The sequence below is a fragment of the Pongo abelii genome, chromosome 6 (assembly GCF_028885655.2).
Source record: "Pongo abelii isolate AG06213 chromosome 6, NHGRI_mPonAbe1-v2.0_pri, whole genome shotgun sequence".
Classification (NCBI taxonomy): Eukaryota; Metazoa; Chordata; class Mammalia; order Primates; family Hominidae; genus Pongo; species Pongo abelii.
Window position 1 is genome coordinate 142,105,813 of NC_071991.2, and position 18,807 is coordinate 142,124,619.

Sequence of the window (18,807 nt, forward strand, 5' to 3'; positions counted from 1 at the left end):
GGTGTATTTGAAAATGAAGATAACCGCCTTTCAATTGTGAAAGAGCAGCATAAAGGCTGTTTAAGTTGGAGATAATGGCTTATATGAATTGTGTGTAATGTTGCATTAACTTGTTGTAATTGTCATGGTTATTAAAACTACAGCCAAACACTCACCATGTGCTCTACAGGGCACATTAATTATATAAAAGACATCATCTGTGCGCTCTAGAAACTTAGCCTAAAAGTTCAAAGCAGCGAGTTTGATACTCGTTGATACATGAAGAAAGTGGATTATACTGTATCAACCTAGAACTATGCAGTAAAAGAATTAGAAGATTCAGCTAAATCTTAAAAACTAAACCTCAACAAATATAATTTAGTTTTTAAGGTTAAAATAAAGTGAAGAAGGAAATATAAGAGAAATTCATCAAGAAGCATTAACTCAAATTTTTCCTCTATCCTTGACCCTCATTTTACTGCCTATAGATATAAAAAGGCTGGCTTCCCCTATTTTCTTATCTTGGATAGCTGTGATCAGGCTGGCACTTCTGACTTTGGCAAGCCAGCAGCATTAAAGAAGGGGGAGAGGAGTCACACCTGACCAGGATCTTCAACTTGTTTTTGAGTCTGCTTGTCCCTGCCTCTCTTGCTGTTTCTTCTGCTCCTGAAAATATGATTAATATCTATGCATTTGTAAAACTCTGCATTGTAAGCAAGGCTGTGGCTTTTCCATCCCAATGAGGTTGAGGTATGGAGTTAATGAGAAGTGAGACTGTGGGGAATGAACAGGAACATGCCAATGTTAAAGTAATTGAGCATGAATATCAAACACTGACTTGGGAACAGTCTTCATTTGCTGAGGGAAAGTCTGATCAGCTGGTGGGCAGATGGGATGTGCAGAGACCTGCATTCACTGCCAGCCCCAAAATTTCCATATCATAACAGGCTATACCTTATAAGCATAGCACCTTTGTGTTTCCACCTAGAATCATGTTTCCTTTTTCCTCTCTTTTCCTTTTCCTACCTTTTTCTCTTCCCTCCTTCCTGAGAAAGGTTCCTTCTCTTCTTTATGAATTTATCTCATCTTCCCCCAAGCCTCATGAAGAATTTAAAGTTTTGTGATTTCAATACCTGATGTTTCTTTTTAAAACAATGTGTACTTTGCTAACGCCAGTTTAGAATTAAACACAGATGATGGTGTTGTGGTTAGAAGAATTACCAACGCTATAATTTTTATTTGAAAAACTCTTCATTGTCTTCCAAGACCACTGAGACCTTGAATTATTGGTTACTTTAATACACTCCCACGTGACTTATATCATTCCCAATTAGATTATTTATATGTTCTTAAGTGGCAAGGATTTTTGAAAAATGTGCCCAATATTGAGAAAATTAACACCTTTTCAAAAGATGTAGGTTATTATCAATCTCAAGTTGTAGGGAATAGTTTTATTCAAAACAGAGTAATAATAATTTCAAGAAAACAAAATGTTAAAGAAAATTTTCTAATGTTAGTCCTAAATTCTTATGAATACACAATTATGCATTTTTACAAAAATTCATTTACAAAGATGATTTTAGCAGAGTTTACAAAGCAAAAAAAATGCACACCTGAAATGTACATTAATTGGGAATTGGTTAAGTGAAATAAGGTACATTCATTAAATGAAGTTAAAATGATCCACGAGAAATATATAATAATTAATGAGGATATAGGCAACAATTGTGTATTATTAAATGAGCATATATAAATTATAAGCTCTTTTTAAATATATATGTTTAAAGGATTAATTTTTACATAATGGTGATAAAATTTCCCCAAGATTGTGTTCCAACTTGTCATTTTGTAAGTTTCCATTTTTTTTTCCTCATTAAACTTTTTTAATGGGTCTCAAAATTCTGTGACAAATTTTTGGTCAAGTTGTTTCCATTAAAAAGTACTGATTTTAAAAACTAATAACTTAAAACTGCCACAGGCAAAAAAGAAAATCAAGGTGGTCCACAAAACATTCTTCTTTCCTTCTGAAAATTTTATGATGCATTGTTATCATTAACCAGTCTTTTACTACTAAACTTAAATGGCCAATTGAAACAAACAGTTCTGAGACCGTTCTTCCATTACTGATTAAGAGCGGGGTGGCAGGTATTAGGGATAATATTCATTTAGCCTTCTGAGCTTTCTGGGGAGACTTGGTGACCTTGCCAGCTCCAGCAGCCTTCTTGTCTACTGCTTTGATGACACTTACAACAACTGTCTGTCTCACAGCACGAACAGCAAAGTGACCCAGAGGTGGACAGTCTGAGAAGCTCTCAACACACATGGGCTTGCCAGGAAAAATATCAACGATGTTAGCATCACTAGACTTCAAGAATTTAGGGCCATCTCCTAGCTTTTCCCCAGAACCGCGATCAATCTTTTCCTTCAGCTCAGCAAACTTGCATGCAACATGAGCCATGTAGCAATCCAGTACAGGGGCATAGCCAGCACTGATTAGGCCTGGATGGTTCTGCATAATCACCTGAGCAATGAAGCCAGCTGCTTCTATTGGTGGGTCATTTTTGCTGTCACCAGCAATGTTGCCATGATGAACATCCTTGAGAGACACATTCTTGACACTGAAGCCCACACTGTCCCCAGGAAGAACTTCACTCAAAGCTTCATGGTGCATTTTGACAGACTTTACTTCAGTTGTAACGGTGACTGGAGCAAAGGTGACCACCATACCAGGTTTGAGAACGCCAGTCTCCACTCGGCCAACAGAAACAGTACCAATACCACCAATTTTGTAGACATCCTGGAGGAGCAGGTGAAGGAGCTTGTCTGTTGGACGAGTTGGTGGTAGGATGCAATCTAGAACCTCAAGCAGCGTGCTTCCCCTGGCATTGCCATCCTTACCGGTGACTTTCCATCCCTTGAACCAACGCATGTTAGCACTTGGCTCCACCATGTTGTCACCATTCCAACTAGAAATTGGCACAAATGCTATTGTGTCAGGGTTGTAGCCAGTTTTCTTAATGTAAGTGCTGACTTCCTTAATGATTTCCTTATATCTCTTCTGGCTGTAGGGTGGCTCAGTGGAATCCATTTTGTTAATACCAACAATTAGTTGTTTCACACCCAGTGTGTAAGCCAGAAGGGCACGTTCTCGGGTCTGCCCATTCTGGGAGATAACAGCTTCAAATTCACCAACACCAGCAGCAACAATCAGGACAGCACAGTCAGCCTGTGATGTCCCTGTAATCACGTTTTTGATGAAGTCTCTGTGTCCTGCGACATCAATGATAGTCATGTAGTATTTGCTGGTCTCAAATTTCCACAAGGAGATATCAATGGTGATATGATGTTCACGCTCAGCTTTCAGTTTATCCAAGACCCAGGCACAACTTGAACGAGTCCTTTCCCATCTCAGCAGCCTCCTTCTCAAATTTTTCAATTGTTCTTTTGTCAATGCCAATGCATTTGTAGATCAGATGGCCAGTAGTGGTGGACTTGCCTGAATCTACGTGTCCAATGACGATAATGTTGACTTGAGTCTTTTCCTTTCCCGTTTTGGCTTTTAGGGGTAGTTTTCATGACACCTGTGTTCTGGCGGCAAACCCGTTGTGAAAAAGTGTAAGTTTCCATTTTAAATGTAGTTATGATTGCTAAAATAAAAAAACTATAAGAAGTAACCAACCAATGAGTTTGTCAGTCTCTTCCTACACACCATGACAATTGGAAACAACATAGAAAAAGCAACCATATGAGAAAGATCTTGAACAAAAAAAGTGTTTATAATTTACCTTAGTAGCGTAGTATTCTCTGACTTCAGGCCTAATAGAATCAAAGTCTCCATTGATGAATTCAGGCAAAAAGCTGAAAGAAACAGTAAGTCAAGTAAGTCAATGAGTTATTTCTATTTATTTTTGAAACTTTAAAACTGTGGCCAAGTGCAGTGTCTTACAACTGTAATCCCAACACTGAGAGGTTGAAGCAGGAGGACTGCTTGAGGCCAGGAGTTCAAGACCAGCCTGGGCAACATGGCAAGACCCTTTCTCTACGAAACAATTAAAAAATTAGCTGGGCATGATGGTGCACACCTGTAGTCTCAGCTACTTGGGAGGCTACACTGGGAGGATCACTTGAGCCCAGGAGTTCGAGGATATAGTAATCCATGACAGCATAACTCCAGCCTGGGTGACAAAGCAAGACTCCATCTCTAATTTAAAAAATAAAAAATAAAACTGTGATTATAAGGACCAAAAACAAAAGTAATGTACTCAGAACAAAACCAAAAACACAGAAACTATTTTTAGAGAGAATAGGATGTTATACCATATACTCTTGGTTTCAATGACTGAGGCCAACAACAAGTATCCAACCCATTCATTAACTCAGTCACAATGTCAGAGAATATTTATCTTTTTAAACAAATCGATAAAAATTAAAGATTACTGGTTTAAAAAATCCTAACAGAAATACTCACCATCTTTACATATTACCTTGTATATATACATAAGGTTTTACATTATTGTACCCTCACATAAGTTCAGAAATTTCAACAGGTATGAATAGAACAAATGATCATGAGGATTCTTTGAAATCTGTGCCAAGCAAGAGTCAGTTCAAAGACATTTTCCAAATATTCTATTAACATATGTCTAGACACGGGAATCTTTTAGATAAGTCTGAAATACTACAAGAGTCAAGGTTATTAAATATAGAGAGAGATTCCCAGATGTGGTTGTTTCTAATAATATTACTACTGCCTTTACTTTTTTCCCTGCTATATTTTTAAGTCACTTTAGAAAGCATACCTTACTCCATCTATTATACATAAACCATCATTTGCTATTTTTATATAAAATATTTACATAACCTGGTAGTTTCTTCCCACTTAAAACACATAATTGTAGAGAAATAAAACATCCCTGGATTTCTCAGTACTACGCAGAAATCCTTAGCCTGCTGAGCCTCAGAAATGTATATGATACAAAGAAGGGAATGGTTGCTTTCACTTCCTGTAAAAATATTCCACCCTTCACATGCCATGAGAATTAAAACTGTAACCATTTATCTAGTTAATTGCTTTGATTCAAAATACTAAAACTTCTTAGGTCTTCTCAAGAGGGCCAAATTGTTATCCGATGAACTAGGTCCCTAACTAAAGAAGACTGGGGTATTATATTTCTGGGTATTAAGTGTCAAAAAAGGTGAAGCCCCAGAACTTGGAGAAAATTCTATGTCATAATGAGAGGTGACAGTGTGCTGGCAGCCCTCGCTCGCTCTCGGTGCCTCCTCGGCCTCGGCGCCCACTCTGGCTGCACTTGAGGAGCCCTTCAGCCTGCCGCTACACTGTGGGAGCCCCTCTCTGGGCTGGCGGAGGCCGGAGCCAGCTCCCTCAGCTTGCAGGGAGGTGTGGAGGAAGAGGCATGGGCTGGAACCGGGGCTGCACGTGGCGCTTGCGGGCCAGCGCGAGTTCTCGGTAGGCGTGGGCTCGGTGGGCCCCACATTCGGAGCAGCCGGCCAGCACCACTGGCCCCGGATAGTGAGGGGCTTAGCACCCGGGCCAGCAGCTGCAGAGGGTGCACCAGCTCCCCCAGCAGTGCCGGCCCACCGGCGCTGCTCTCGAATTCTCGCCGGGCCTCAGCTGCCTCCCTGCGGGGCAGGGCTTGGGACCTGCAGCCCACCATGCCTGAGCCCCCCCACCCCCCGCCATGGGCTCCTACATGGCCCAAGCCTCTCCGACAAGGGCTGCCCCCTGCTCCACAGTGCTTGGTCCCATCGACCGCCCAAGGACTGAGGAGTGCGGACACACGGCGCGGGACTGGCAGGCAGCTCCACCTGTGGCCCCGGTGTGGGATCCACTTGGTGAAGTCAGCTGGGCTCCTGAGTCTAGTGGGGACTTGGAGAATCTTTATGTCTGGCTGGGGGATTGTGAATACACCAGTCAGCACTCTGTGTCTAGCTCAAGGTTGGTAAACACACCAATCAGCACTCTGTATCTAGCTAATCTGGTGGGGACTTAGAGAATCTTTATGTCTAGCTAAGGGATTGTAAATACACCAATCAGCACTCTGTGTCTAGCTCAAGGTTTGTAAATGCACCAATCAGCACTCTGTATCTAGCTAATCTGGTGGGGACTTGGAGAACCTTTATGTCTAGCTAAGGGATTGTAAATACACCAATCAGCACTCTGTGTCTAGCTCAAGGTTTGTAAACACACCAATCAGCACCCTGTGTCTAGCTCAAGGTTTGTAAATGCACCAATCAGCATCCTGTGTCTAGCTCAAGGTTTGTAAATGTACCAGTCAGTGCTCTGTGTCTAACTAATCTAGTGGGGACTTGGAGAACCTTTATGTCTAGCTAAGGGATTATAAATACACCAATCAGCACTCTGTGTCTAGCTCAAGGTTTGTAAATGCACCAGTCAGTGCTCTGTGTCTAGCTAATCTAGTGGGGACTAGGAGAACCTTTATGTCTAGCTAGGGGATTGTAAATACACCAATCAGCACTCTGTGTCTAGCTCAAGGTTTGTAAACACACCAATCAGCACCCTGTCAAAATGGACCAATCAGCTCTCTGTAAAACAGACCAATCAGCTCTCTGTAAAATGGACCAATCTGCAGGATGTGGGTGGGGTCAGATAAGGGAATAAAAGCAGGCTGCCCCAGCCAGCAGTGGCAACCTGCTCGGGTCCCCTTCCACGCTGTGGCAGCTTTGTTCTTTCGCTCTTTGCAATAAATCTTGCTGCTGCCTACTTTTTGTGTCTGCATTGCCTTTATGAGCTATAACACTCACCGCAAAGGTCTGCAGCTTTACTCCTGAAACCAGCGAGACCACGAACCGACCGGGAGGAATGAACAACTCCAGACGCGCCGCCTTAAGAGCTGTAACACTCACCGCGAAGGTCTGCAGCTTCACTCCTGAAGCCAGCGAGACCACGAACCCACCAGAAGGAAGAAACTCCGAACACATCCGAACATCAGAAGAAACAAACTCTGGACGCGCCACCTTTAAGAACTGTAACACCCACTGCGAAGGTCCGCAGCTTCATTCTTGAAGTCAGTGAGACCAAGAACCCACCAATTCCGGACACAATGATATATAAAACACGGAGGGGGTTATCTGGCTCCTGGAGACATTTTATTAATATACCAAAGGGGTTAGGATTCAGGTCCAGAAAATGTCTACGGAGACCCTTTCACAAGGGGAGAAACACAGCTGTATATTCTACTTAATAATAAGAAAAATAAAAAATAAAAACATGTTGCCTTATCCTTCACCTATGGGTGTGCAACTACCAGCAGAGGATAATGGACCTGGCTCTCACTGCTTGGGCCAAAGGGTAACAAACTAGGGCAAAGGGGACTAATGTTATAACACATCTCTCTCAGAAAATCTGATGTGTGAGTTCAGAATAAAATTAATGGAGACAAAATTTGGAGAAAAAAATACTAACCTTGTCCTTTAGCAAATTTCTTTTTGTAAGGTTCTTGACTCAATTGGAAATATTATTTCTGAGGTCAAACCTAATCTAACTGATCCGTGTTGGGCCACCTCTTCTTTGAGTTACCACAAAGATCTGTACCATATAAACTCCTTAGCTCGGATGAGCTAGGCCCATCAACTTTTTTATTAGTCAATTCCTTCCACAAATATTCACTGAACACCAACTATATGCAAAAGACTACAGCTAATTTCAGAAAAAAAAGTAGAACTGGAAAGTAAATGTAAGTACTTAGTGTTAAATCACATCTGGTTTCAACATCTTCCCATAAGCTTTCTTCCTAGAAACTTCCCTGCACACCGTATCTATTACTTTCAATTTCATTTTATACCTATTTAGGTAAATAATTTATACCTTACCCCCCTGTTAGGACGAAAAATAGTATTAAGTTTTTTTCTCTTTATTTTTTCGTGTTGTATAAACTCATTCATTTTCAAAGTTTCTTTATAATGTTTCCACCCATCACCATATAACTGCGTGCAAATTAATACTCAGATGAATCACAGAATATTAGGGCTGGAAGGAATAAAAGAAATTATCCTTCTAATATCCTCATTATCCTTTGTGAAGAACTGAGATCCAAGATGTCAAGGGCATTTTGTCTGTAAAGCCAATATCCAATCTATTTCACCAAATAAAGCAACCATTTAAAATTAGGACTCTGGGTCTCTGCTGGTTCAAGCAACATCCTGGGAAGACCGACTTTATGTTGCTCTCCAAATTTTAGTCTGTCAGATCTCTAGAACCTATTTGGCAGTTTCCAAATAGCATATTGATTTTGTCAATAAATAAAAATGAAAAATAAAAGCTGATACACACAGGCAACTGAGCATCTATCCCCTTAGGGACAAATCATCCTAAAGACAATTACATCTCCCCGTATCTTACTCTGTAAATAATGAAAGAAAGCATTCATGCAAATTCACTTATATTTTAGTGGACAATATTAACAGGAAAACAAACTTACATAGGTAGTAGATACCTAACTTCTGTTAACTTTTAATATAATTTTCTCCAATGTAACATGTACGCTTTCAAATTGAATCAGGATGCTTACTTCTAAGAAGACCCATGCCAAAAATACACCTGGCATTCATGCTGAGAGGACTAAAATAATTATAACTTTTCATCATATAATGCACTCATTTTTTAAACTTGCTGAAATGTACTTTTTGACGCTGCAATTAAAAGCCTGTCTCACTTTTCCTGAGGTGCCTGTTGCCATGGTGCCTGGGCATTCTGAAGAGGTACTTACTGAGGATGACACTTCGCAGATGTAGAAGAGCTATGTTATGATATAAGTGACAGTTTACACAAGCAGATTATCTTCAGAACTCTTTGGGGACTGATTACACGTGGCAACTGACTATGGGTATGTGGATTTGTGTAGCCACTGACCATGTTTCTACCTACTGTCAACTTAGACACACCGATCTATCTTTTCTTTGCTATCCTCAATCTATGGGCACTGACTTGTTAGTACTGAAAGGTGTCCCAAACTCTCCACAAATGGCCCAGACTCCTTAAATGTTTTCATTTTAACTCATTCCATACTGGTCAGTCATTCATGATAAAATAAGAGTCCAAAAAGTACTGAGATCAATTAGTGAACTTAAGATCCATCACACGTAATAATCAAGAGAGAGGCTGATAAATTTAGGAAATATTCTAAATACAATGGAGTAGATAGAATATAACTACTGCCTTTATAGGGCCTTTCCTAATACCACTAAAGGAAACTGTCCCTCCATAAAGCCGTTTTTTTGTTTTGTTTTGTTTTTGTTTTGCCCCCAGGAAAGACACTCTTATGCCCTTAAAACTTGAATAGCACTAAAATCTCCTACTTTCCATTTCATTTTAAGCAAGTTGTTTGTCTTTTAGCTACTAATAGATGGTAAGGCCTCTGAAGCAGGATGTGTCTCTGATTGATCTTGGTACGCCCCAAAGGATGAAGGACACTGACGCTGAAAATGATATAATAAGATGACGAGGTAGAGAAGGAGAAAGAAGGGAAGAGAGAGAAAATGGTGGGGGGGGGGGTGCGAAAGGGAGAGAAGAGGAAGTAGGAGGAATAAGGAGAAAAGGAAAGAAAGGTGAAAAGGGGGAAAAGAGTGAAGTGGGGGAAGAGGAGATAGGAGGAGGTGGAAAATGGTACAAAGAGAAAAGCCAGGAGAGGAAAGAAAGGGCAAGAGGAGAGTAGAAAGGAAGAATGAGGAAAGAAACATTTATTAGGGCACTTATGATTACAACTGCCCCTCCCCCTACTTCCTAGCTTGTGCAGATTATTTAAGCTTTTTCTGAACCTCATGTCTCCATGTATAAAATGAGGATAATTTAAAGTGCTTGTGAGGATTAGGAGTTAATATATATAAAGCACTTGGAAAATGCCTGGCACACAGTAAGCACAGTTTAAGCTATTCAGTTCAAATAAAAATTATTGCAAGTGAAGTTAAGTAGTTTGCCCTAGATTATAAGGCTAATAAGAGGTAGAGCCAGAACTCAAACCCAGGCAGTTCACTCTTTGTTCTCTAATGGCTAAGTATACAGCCTCCCACATACACGCATTTACGAAACAGAACAATGATGTTTTTGGTAGAGAACGTTCTCTGCATAAATGTACTCTTTCCTGCTGATTTTATTAATCACTACTAATTTGGTCAACCTATATAGTTTATAAAGGTTTCCCTGAGGCACAAGAGAAAAAAGATTTGTGCTAGTGGTACCAGAAGGAAGAACAGGATCTTGAGGACAGACTACATTAGGAGAAGAAAATTTGGGAATATTGTTGAAGAAGAGCATGAATACAGACAGAAAGAAAGTAGTATTCAGTCTGATAAAAGAAGGAATGAATCATTAAAGATCTGTGCTAACATTCTCTGTAAAATCAAATTTGGTGGGGGGAACAAGAGTGACACAAAATATAATACATAAAAATGTTACCACATTTTGACTATGTTTATAAACACAATCAGTTCAACTGTTTGCAATAAATAAGTCTCTAAATATAATAATAGTGCCAAAAGATATTTAAATATTTGTGTAACTTTGGGTAAGAGACATTCTCAGGAAAGACAGAAAACACAACAATAAATAAGTTGACAGATTATGTAAAAATGTAACAATATGTTAATAAAAAGGTCAAAGTATAACTTTTACGTCAAAATATACAACCGATAAGAATTGCTGTCCCCAACACACGAAGAGCACCCCAAAGTGGTAAAGGAAAAAATACAAATAGAAAAAGTGCCAAAGCCTATTCACACAAGCAGTAAGTATATGAAAACATGGTAAATCTAAAATAATTATCAAGGAAATAATAAAGCAAAAATAGAGTACTTTCTTTTACACAAAAACTCAAAAATTAACAAAAGTGAAATGGGTATTGACAAGGCTGAGTGAAAATAGGCGCAAACACAGACTAGTGAAGTCGTGACTAGAATACTGCCTGCAAACAGGCAATCCCACTTTGGGAATTCAACCTGGCTTTTTTGTTTATTTTTGTTTTGTTTTAACAGTACCTAGGATATCTGCACAATAAAGCAAGGGATATAACAAGGAGAGAAAACAATGGAATGTTCAACAATATAGGGAAGGTGGAATAAAACATTATGTAACCTGTTAGGGAAAGTAGGCAGCTTTTAGATGAGCTAACTACTGTCTACTGTTCTAGAGGGAATGCCCATCACATGTTACTAAGTAAAAAAAGCCTAAATATATTTGTGCATTTTTGTATAGACACAAAGGAAGTTATGGAAGTGAATGATTCAAGCTATTCACACTGATTATCTCAGGGGATGGGATTAATTTTTCTTTGAAAAATTTTATAAAGCATACCTTAATTTAATAAGTTAAAAGAAAATTAATAATGCCACTTGTGAAAGCAAATAAAAATGTGAAGGAAAATGAAAAATTAACTGAAAATGCTTAGACTCTGATTACAAGAACATTAAATAGTACTTAGCAGCCACTGAGGTTGTTATAAATGACTTTAGTTAAGTTACCCAAAAAAGACAGTGTTTTATCTCTTAGAATAATTGATCACATCATCTCAAACTGTCTAGCCCAGGATTCATCACAAGGCAGAAAATAACATTGTTTCCCAAAATAATTATTTAAAGATGTCTTTTTATGCTAACGACATCCAGAGGGAAAAAACAGTAACAAAAACATTAACAAATGAAATATAGATAGAATCTCCATATCACCCAGTTAAAATAATGATTGGGGAACAGAATGAGGATAGATCGATAGATCTATGACAAGAAAAAATATATAATTTTGCAGAAGGCCTCTTCACTGAGACAAAGAGGGAAACACAGAAAATGCTGCCAAAAAGAAGAAGACTTGAGGGCTCTTACCCTACAGAAAACCTTCCAGGACACATTTTTTTGAATATTTGTTCTATGCCAGTCTCTGTATTTTATTCATACATTTTATGTTTATTAATCAATATAATTTTAGCTAATTTCCATAACACTCCCATGAGGCTGATGTTTATCATCTGAATTTTATGGTAGAAAGCCAGGACTGAGTGATATGAAGCCACTTGCATTGGTGTCACACAGATTCAAAAGGTCTCTCCTCCTCCTCCTGCTTTCTTCATTGAACAACATATGCCCTTGACCAGCATAGAGAAATAATCCTGCTCCACCTCCTTAACAGGATGCAGTTTCACTTTTTCCAAAATCCTGGCCCTTGTCTGTAATCTGCTTTGCTTGCATACCCAACAGAGGTGCACAGTCATCAAGCCGCAGCAAGAGGGCAATGCAAAGTCGCTCCACAGCACAAGTGACAGGTCCCCAGGCACACTCTCTCGTGAAGCTAGGTTCGTGGTTTGTTTTTATGAATGGAGAAGTGGGGAAGGGAGGCAGCATCACAAAATCACATGAGGCTTCTAGACGGCATATTTCATTCTAGTTAGTAAACAAACAAATTGAATATTCAATTCCATAACTGAGCAATCAGCATAAGCAATGTAAATTTTATGGGTTAGTAGGAAATTAAAACATACAGACTGCTACTTCCACCCCTGCAATGGGAATTAACCTCTCACTGCAGCCACTTAGAAAAGCCACACAAAAGAAGTAGAAATTCAGACAGTGGAAAAATGACAGCTCTGGGCAGTGATTACTGTATGATTCTATAATGGTGGATACATGTCACACATTTGTCCAAATCTATGCAATGTAAAACACCAATTGTGAACCCTAACATAAACTACAGACTTTGGGTGACAATCATGTGTCAATGTTGGTTCCTCAATTGTAAAAAAAAATATTCTATCACTCTGGTGGGGGATGTTGATAACGGGGAAACTAGGAATGTGTGGGATATGTGGTATCTTGGCTGTCTTTGGATCCTTCCCTCCATTTTCCTGTGAACGTAAAAACTGCTCTTAAAAAATAGTCTTAACAGAATGGGCAATAGATCTGAATAGAGGAGAAAACAATCTGGCAATAAATGATTAAACATAGAGTTACAATAAAAACATACAGCAATTTTATTCCTAGGTGTATACTAGATATAGAGAGAAATGAAAACGTGCATACAAAATCTTGTACACTACAACTTGGATGAACCTTGAAAACATTATGCCAAGTGAAAGAAGCCAGGAACAAAAGTCCACATAACATATGATTCCCTTCCATTTGCAAATACCAAAGAGGAAAACCTAAACGGACAAAAAGTAGATTAGTGGTTGTCAGGGCTAGGGGAAAGAAAAAGGATGATAGTTGAAGGGTACAGGTTTCTTTTTGAGGTGGTAAAAACGTTCAGAATTGACAGCAACGAAAGAGAGTTCCTGTTGGTCTGCATTCTTGCCACCACCAAAAATGGAGATGGTTGCAGCTATCTATGAACACCAAAACCTCTGGACTGTAGACTTTATATGGGTAAATTATTTAGCATATGGCTATATCTGAATAAAGCTGTTAAAAAGTAGTAAGAAAAACGCTATCAGACAGCTTCATCTAACTGGTATTTCTAGAATATTCCAGCCACCACCAACAGATATATACATTCTCTTTAACTTGCACATGAAACATTCTTCAAATTAGACACTATTCTAGGCCAGGGAGCAACATTTAAAAAATTTTTTTTTGAAACGGAATTTCACTCTTGTTGCCCAGGCTGGAGTGCAATGGTGCGATCTCGGCTCGCAGCAACCTCTGCCTCCCAGGTTCAAGCGATTCTCCTGCCTCAGCCTTCCGAGTAGCTGGGATTACAGGCATGTGCCCCCACACCAGGCTAATTTTGTATTTTTAGTAGAGATGGGGTCCATGTTGGTCAGGCTGGTTTCCAACTCCCGACCTCAGGCTCACCTCAGCCTCCCAAAGTGCTGGGATTACAGGCATAAGCCACCGCACCAGGCCTTACAATTTTTTTCTTAAAGAGTGAGACAGGCAATATTTTGGGCTCTACAGGCTAAAAGGTCTCTGTCACAACTACTTAACTCTGCCATGGCAGCATGATAGCAGCCATAGAAAATAAGAAGACAACGGGCATGGCTGTGCTCCAGGAAAACTCTGTTTAGAGTAGTTTGCCAACCCCTGTTTTAGGCCATAAAACAAGATTCAATCGATTTAAGAAGGTTGAAATCATAACAAGTATGTTCTCTAACACATACCTTTCTCTCTTTTCTCCCTTCTTCAAAGTAATCAACTGTAATTAGTACTCTCTAGAATGGACTATGACTGCTATCAGAATTAGTTGAGGCTTTAAAACCTCCATTTATATAAAGCAGGCCTGTATTAGTTCATTCTCACACTGCTATGAAGAAATATCCGAGACTGGGTAATTTATAAAGGGAAGAGGTTTAATCGACTCACAGTTCCGTATTACTGGAGAGTCCTCAGGAAACTTACAATCATGGCAGAAGGCAGAGGAGAAACAGGCACCTTCTTCACAGGGTGGCAGGATGGAGTGAGAACAAGCAAGGGAAATGACAGATGTTTATTAAACCATCAGATCCCGTGAGACTCACTCACTATCACAGGAACAGCACGGGGGAACCGCCCCCATGGTCCAATTACCTCCTCCTGGTCCCACCCTTGACATGTGGGGATTATGGGGATTACAACTCGAGGTGAGATTTGCATGATGACACAGAGCCAAACTGTATCAAGATCCTTGAACAACGTCCTTTCATTCAAGGTCATTTCCTTATAACGTTGATGAGGAAAAAACCTGGCTAGGGCCATTAAATGTATAGGGTCTGCATGATCTCACCACGTCTATGTGGGTTTTCTCTAGGTACTCTGGTTTCTACCTACATCCCAAAGATGTGCACTTGCGGTGAACTGGCTGTCTACACTGTCCCACTGTGAGAGTTAGTGAGTAGGAGTGTGTGTGTGTGTGTGTGTGTGTGTGTGTGTGTGTGTGTGTGTGTAAGTGTGCCTCAGAGTAGAATGTGTCCTGTCCTGGATCAGTTCCCTCTTTGTCCCCTGAGCTGCCCAGAGAAGCTCCAACTGCCCATCTCCCTGAACTGAAATAAGCTGGTAAATAATTATCTTGCTTGTTGTTTTCATTGATCTTTCTTCACTTGATCTTAGCTAAAAGGCTGAGAAGTGATTTTTATTGATTTTTCTTAAATGTACATATAGCTCATATTTATTTAAGTGTTAAATATTAGAAGTGTTTGGTCTTTATTCAGAAGTTTGGTGATGTTTTTGTGACAAGAAATATGCTGTAGGAACTTAACTCTTGCTGATACCAATTAGCCTAGGGTAAAATGGGTTTTCTTTTATGTCATTTTGGTTAAAATCAGTTTCTAAAAAACTATCAACAATGTTAAGGATTTACTGTACACAATAATACTGATATTAATTGAAACGAATTATATTAAAGCAAGTTAAAAATTTTAATTTTCCTACTCATATTGTATCCTACTTATTTACACTAGTTTAAGTTGTCCCACTAGATTATATATTCAGTTAGATCTTATATTTAGTATTTATTCATAATTATATTTAATGAATATACAGCTAATTTTGAAATATTTTATAGTTCAGGCACACACAAATTTTGAAAAAGATACATTTTGAAAAGTCACTTTATCATTGCCTTACATTATAATTTCAAATTTTAATCAGTACCTAAAATGTTACATAAAGATTATTCTTAATATATAACAGTAATTTCATAATCACATATTTAATTTAAAAAATTTAATATTCAGTGTAACATTTGCTAAGATACTATTATAGTAGGCTTAGTATGATTTATCAGGAATGATTTCATCGTATCTCCAATGCTAGCAGTTTAGTATTATACGTTTAGGTGGCAGAATATGTTGTCAGTAACTTTCATGACTCATGATGACAGATTTTCCCTATAGGAAAGAAAATATTTGGTCTGCTTTTATGGCTTTGCTAGGATTTCAAGGTTCAGAAAACTCTATATAAGTGACCAGCAGCTTCTGGAAATGAGATTATGTCCAGTCTAGAGAACCAGTTTACATTTTTAATGACCTATCTAGTTGGAGAAAAGGAAGGATGAGATACAAGGAAGAAAAAGATAAAGTCAATAGCAAACCTAAAAAGTAAAAAGGTTTTTGATGAAAAGCAGTTTTAAAATTTACTCTCAACTTTTTGCCTAAAATGTACTGTCTCCTTTGCTCTAGAAAAAGAAAGATGAAATTGCTAAGAAAAGAGGACAAAGGAAATAAAACTTACAGAATGTTAACAATACATACATGAAGAGCAAAAACTATGCACACACAATTGTATACAATTGAATTAGGTACTACATATGAGATACAATAAACAATACATTAATTTTTATGTACTACATATAACCTAGCAAATTTTCTCTGAGGTGATTAATACGGCAAGAACTAAATAAGAGTTTCTGTGATGATAGTTTCTGTACTAAATCACATGTGTTATATGATGTGATTCCAAAAAAGCAAAATTTATAATTACACTGAAGCACATAGTCATTTTATTTTATTCTCTTTCATCGTTTCTGACAGATGCTGAGAAAAAGAAAAGTGGGTTGCCATTTACTTAATTAAGGCTTATTGCTGCCCATCTAAACACATGGCAAGCAGAATGATTTAATATAAAACTCTTCTAACAAGCCACCACCATCTATTCCCATAAGATAGGCAAGTCACCATGGCGTTCTATAAGCTGATTCAATCAACCTTTCTAATCATACTTCTCAACAATCTCTTGTGTAAACAGTATACAATCTTAATTTTAAAATAAAAAAATATGTGAGTCTTATAAATAACAAGAATAAGAACAATATTTTAGACAGAGTTTGAGATTATAGAATATTTCAGGGTCCAACTTCAGCTAAAAGTTACAAATGCAGAAGGAGAGCTCAGGAGAGGCCAGAGCCAAAACTACACACTGGTGAATCCTCCATATATGGGATACTTAATCAAATTCATCAAATATTTATTAAATATATATTTTATATATACTAGACTACTGATACAATAGTTGTCACAGTCCCAACAGGTTTGAAGTCTAAGAGTAGGGATAGACAAGCCAGACCATCATGGAACTGCCACTATAAGTAATTGACAGAGTGCTACAGTGGCACACAAGAAGTGCCAGGCTTGGGAGAGCAAGGTAGTAAGAGAAAAGGAAGGAAAGGCTTCCTAGTAATTGATATGACAAGAAAAGTCCAAATAAATAAATGAAGCCATGGCAAGAGGGTGAGAGAGAAAAATAATACCCACATTCAGGGAATGGAAGGAAGAGTAGGAAGACAAAAGTGTTTGTAAAAGAAATGGTATGAAATGAAGGAGAAGCAAGGAAGACCATGAAGGCCACTTCATTTCTTAGCTCACAGCTTGCTATGTTCTCAATATTTATGCCTCCCCCCGCCAAAATTCATATGTTGAAACCTAATTCTCAATGTGATGGTATCAAGAGGTGAGGCCTTTGGGAGAGGATTAGGTAAGATTAGTGTCTTTACAAAAGAGGCCTGAGGCTGTCTGCCCCTTCCACTATGTGAGGACAAAGTGAGAAGATACCATTTATGAACCAGAAAACAGTCCCCCACCAGACACAAAAGCTGCTAGTGCCATGATCTTGGACGCTGCAGCCTCCAGAACTGTGCGAAATAAGCTTCTGTTGTTTGTAAACCACACTGTTTATAATATTTTGTTATAACAGCCCAGTCACTTAAGGTCAGTATTGTTATGTGTGAATTTGATCCTGTCATTATGATGCTAGCTGGTTATTCTGCAGACACATTTACGTGGTTGCTTCATAGTGTCACTGGTCTGTACTTCAGTGTGTTTTTGTAGTGGCTGGTAATGCCACTACAAATATTTCAGGGTCCTGAAAAGGACCATATTTAGTGCTTGCTTCAAGAGCTCTTGCAAGGCCTGGTGGTGACAAATTCCCTCAGCATTTGCCTGTTTGAAAAGGATTTTATTTCTCCATCGCTTATGAAGATTAGTTTGGCCAGATATAAAATTCTGGGTTGGAAATTCTTTTCTTTAAGAATGTTGAATATTGGCCCCCAATCTCTTCTGGCTTGTAGAGTTTCTGCTGAAAGGTCTGCTGTTAGCCTGACGGGCTTCCCTTTGTAGGTGGTATGGCCTTTCTCTCTGGCTGCCCTAAACATTTTTTCTTTCATTTTGATGGTGGAGAATCTGATGATTATGCATCTTGTGGTAGATCTTCCCATGGAGCATCTTATTGGGGTTCTCTGCATTTCAAGAATATGAATGTTGGCCTGTCTTGCTAGTTTGGGAAGTTCTCCTGGATGATATCCTGAAGTGTGTTTTCCAACTTGGTTCCATTCTCCCTGTCTCTTTTGGGTACCCCAGTCATAGGTTCAGTCTCTTTACATAATCCCACATTTCTCAGAGGTTTTGTTCATTCCTTTCATTCTTTTTTCTCTATTCTTGTCTGCCTATCTTATTTAAGTAAGATAGTCTTCAAGTTCTGAAATTCTTTCCTCTGCTTGGTGTATTCCACTATTGATACTTCTGATTACGTTGTGAATTTCTCATATTGTGTTTTTCAGCCCCATCAGGTTGGTTATGTTTCTCTCTACACTGGCTATTCTGGCTATCAGCTACTGTATTGTTTTTATCGTAATTCTTAGCTTCTTTACATTGGGTTACAACATGCTCCTTCAGCTCAGTGAAGTTCATTATTACCCACCTTCTGAAGCCTACTTCTGTCAACTCAGCCATCTGAGCCTCAGCTCAGTTCTGTGCCCTTGCTAGAGGGGTGTTGCAGTCATTTGGAAGAAACGAGGCACTCTGGCTTTCTGAGTTTTCAGCAATGTAAGTGTGCTGAATGCCCCAATTAAAAGACACAGAATGGCAAGCTAGATAGAGCCAAGAAACAGTGGTATGCTATCTT

The 18,807-nt window shown here is 38.8% G+C and overlaps 2 protein-coding genes across 5 annotated transcripts in view; both read right to left on the reverse strand.

The window, feature by feature from the left end:
* Positions 1-18,807, reverse strand: part of TPK1 (thiamin pyrophosphokinase 1) — a 386,905-nt gene that overhangs the window by 199,202 nt on the left and 168,896 nt on the right. For all 4 annotated transcript variants that reach the window (XM_024250411.3, XM_054559955.2, XM_054559957.2 and 1 more), the window contains one exon: positions 3,765-3,837. In XM_024250411.3, coding sequence (XP_024106179.1) covers positions 3,765-3,837 — 73 coding nt within the window. The remainder of the gene's footprint in view (positions 1-3,764; positions 3,838-18,807) is intronic.
* LOC129060510 (putative elongation factor 1-alpha-like 3) lies at positions 1,212-3,401 on the reverse strand. The gene is given in 2 exon segments (XM_054559950.2): positions 1,212-3,361; positions 3,363-3,401. Coding segments are annotated over 2 exon segments (1,245 nt in total). The 5' UTR covers positions 3,387-3,401; the 3' UTR covers positions 1,212-2,140.